This window comes from Martes martes (genome assembly GCF_963455335.1).
Source record: "Martes martes genome assembly, chromosome: 7".
NCBI lineage: Eukaryota > Metazoa > Chordata > Mammalia > Carnivora > Mustelidae > Martes > Martes martes.
In genome coordinates, this window is record NC_137894.1 from 141,755,896 (window position 1) to 141,757,587 (window position 1,692).

The window sequence follows — 1,692 nt, forward strand, 5'->3', positions numbered from 1 at the left end:
CTCATGTGTGTGTCCTTACATTCAAAACAAATCAATCTTTAAATATTGGGTATCTCCAATCACAATGAGAGGGACCTCTTGTCTCTTAGATTATCTCCTTTCCCAAGTCAGACCATCCATATAAATGCAACAGTGAGATGAAAAAGATGAGGAGGATAAAGTGGCCCAAAGACGCCTTAAATTACCTTCTAGAAGTTTTGTTTTTGGTTTTTTTTTTGCAGTTTTATACCTTTATTTGACAATCAGCGATTAGTTTTCATCCACATTAACTGTCTGTAGATTTTTCAAAGTGGTGACAGGTACATAGGTGACCAGTGTGTAGAGCTTGTTCGGGGAATCTTCATCCTTGTTACGTTTTCTGGACAACCGCACATGGATGCGGTATGGAACGTTCCTTATTCCTTTGGCCCAGACAGCTTTGTTCAGCCTTGTGTCAATGCGCACATCTGGAGTTCCCATCTCCTTCATGGCAAATCTCCGGATCTCTTTGAGTGCCCGAGGAGCATGCTTCTTGAAACCCACTCCATGGATGCGCTTGTGAATGTTGATGGTGTATTCTCTGGTCACTACCTCACTGATGGCAGAATGGCCCTTCTTCTTCTCGCCACCCTTCTTCGCGGGAGCCATTCTGCCAGGCCCGGGTTGGAAAGGAAGCCTTCTAGAAGTTTTATAGTCCTTCAATAAGCTATATTTTAGGATATGTTTTTCCCAATCACATGCCAAGAAAGGATGCATAAGGTAAATTCAGCCTTACCCACAGGCAGATCCCCGGAAACATAAAAAACAAACAAAACCAAGTTAGGTGATCATAGCTACCATTGTTGTGCTGTTACCGTATGTCAAGCACCATTTTTTTTTCATTCTCACAATCCCTGTTTGTTTTTTTAATTTCTTTTCAGTGTTCCAGAATTCACTGTTTATGCACCACACCCAGTGCTCCATGCCATACGTGCCCTCCATAATACCCACCACCAGGCTCACCCAACCCCCCACCCCTCTGCCCTCCAAAACCCTTAGTTTGTTTCTCAGAGTCCACAGTCTCTCATGGTTCGTCCCCCTCTCCGATTTCCCCCAACTCCCTCCTCCTCTCCACCTCCCCAGGTCCTCCATGTTATTCCTTATGCTCCACAAATAAGTGAAACCATATGATAATTGACTCTGCTTGACTTATTAAACTCAGCATAATCTCTTCCAGTCCCGTCCATATTGCTACAAAAGTTGGGTATTCGTCCTTTCTGATGGAGGCATAATACTCCATAGTGTATATGGACCACATCTTCCTTATCTATCCGTCCATTCAAGGGCATCTCGGTTCTTTCCACAGTTTGGTGACCGTGGCCATTGCTGCTATAAACATTGGGGTACAGATGGCCCTTCTTTTCACTACATCTGTATCTTTGGGGTAAATACCCAGTAGTGCAATTACAGGGTCATAGGGAAGCTCTATTTTTAATTTCTTAAGGAGTCTCCACACTGTCTTCCAAAGTGGCTGCACCAACTTGCATTCCCACCAACAGTGTAAGAGGGTTCCCCTTTCTCCACATCCTCTCCAACACAAGCACCATTTTAAAAAATAAACTTTTAACCTTAGAATAGTCTTAGATTTACAGAAAAATCCACAGATAATATAGAAATCCCTATATACCTCATATCCAGTTTCACCTACTATTTTTTTAAAGATTTATTTATTTA

General features: G+C 42.5%; 1 protein-coding gene across 1 annotated transcript; it reads right to left on the minus strand.

Annotated features, from left to right (window-relative positions):
• Positions 1-249: 249 nt before the first annotated feature.
• On the minus strand, positions 250-648 carry LOC308346191 (large ribosomal subunit protein eL31-like; the record flags this gene model as incomplete). Its single annotated transcript, XM_080808868.1, has 1 exon — positions 250-648. Exon 1 carries the CDS (start codon positions 625-627, stop codon positions 250-252), a length of 378 nt encoding a protein of 125 aa, XP_080664994.1. The 5' UTR covers positions 628-648.
• Between the last annotated feature and the right edge of the window lie 1,044 nt (positions 649-1,692).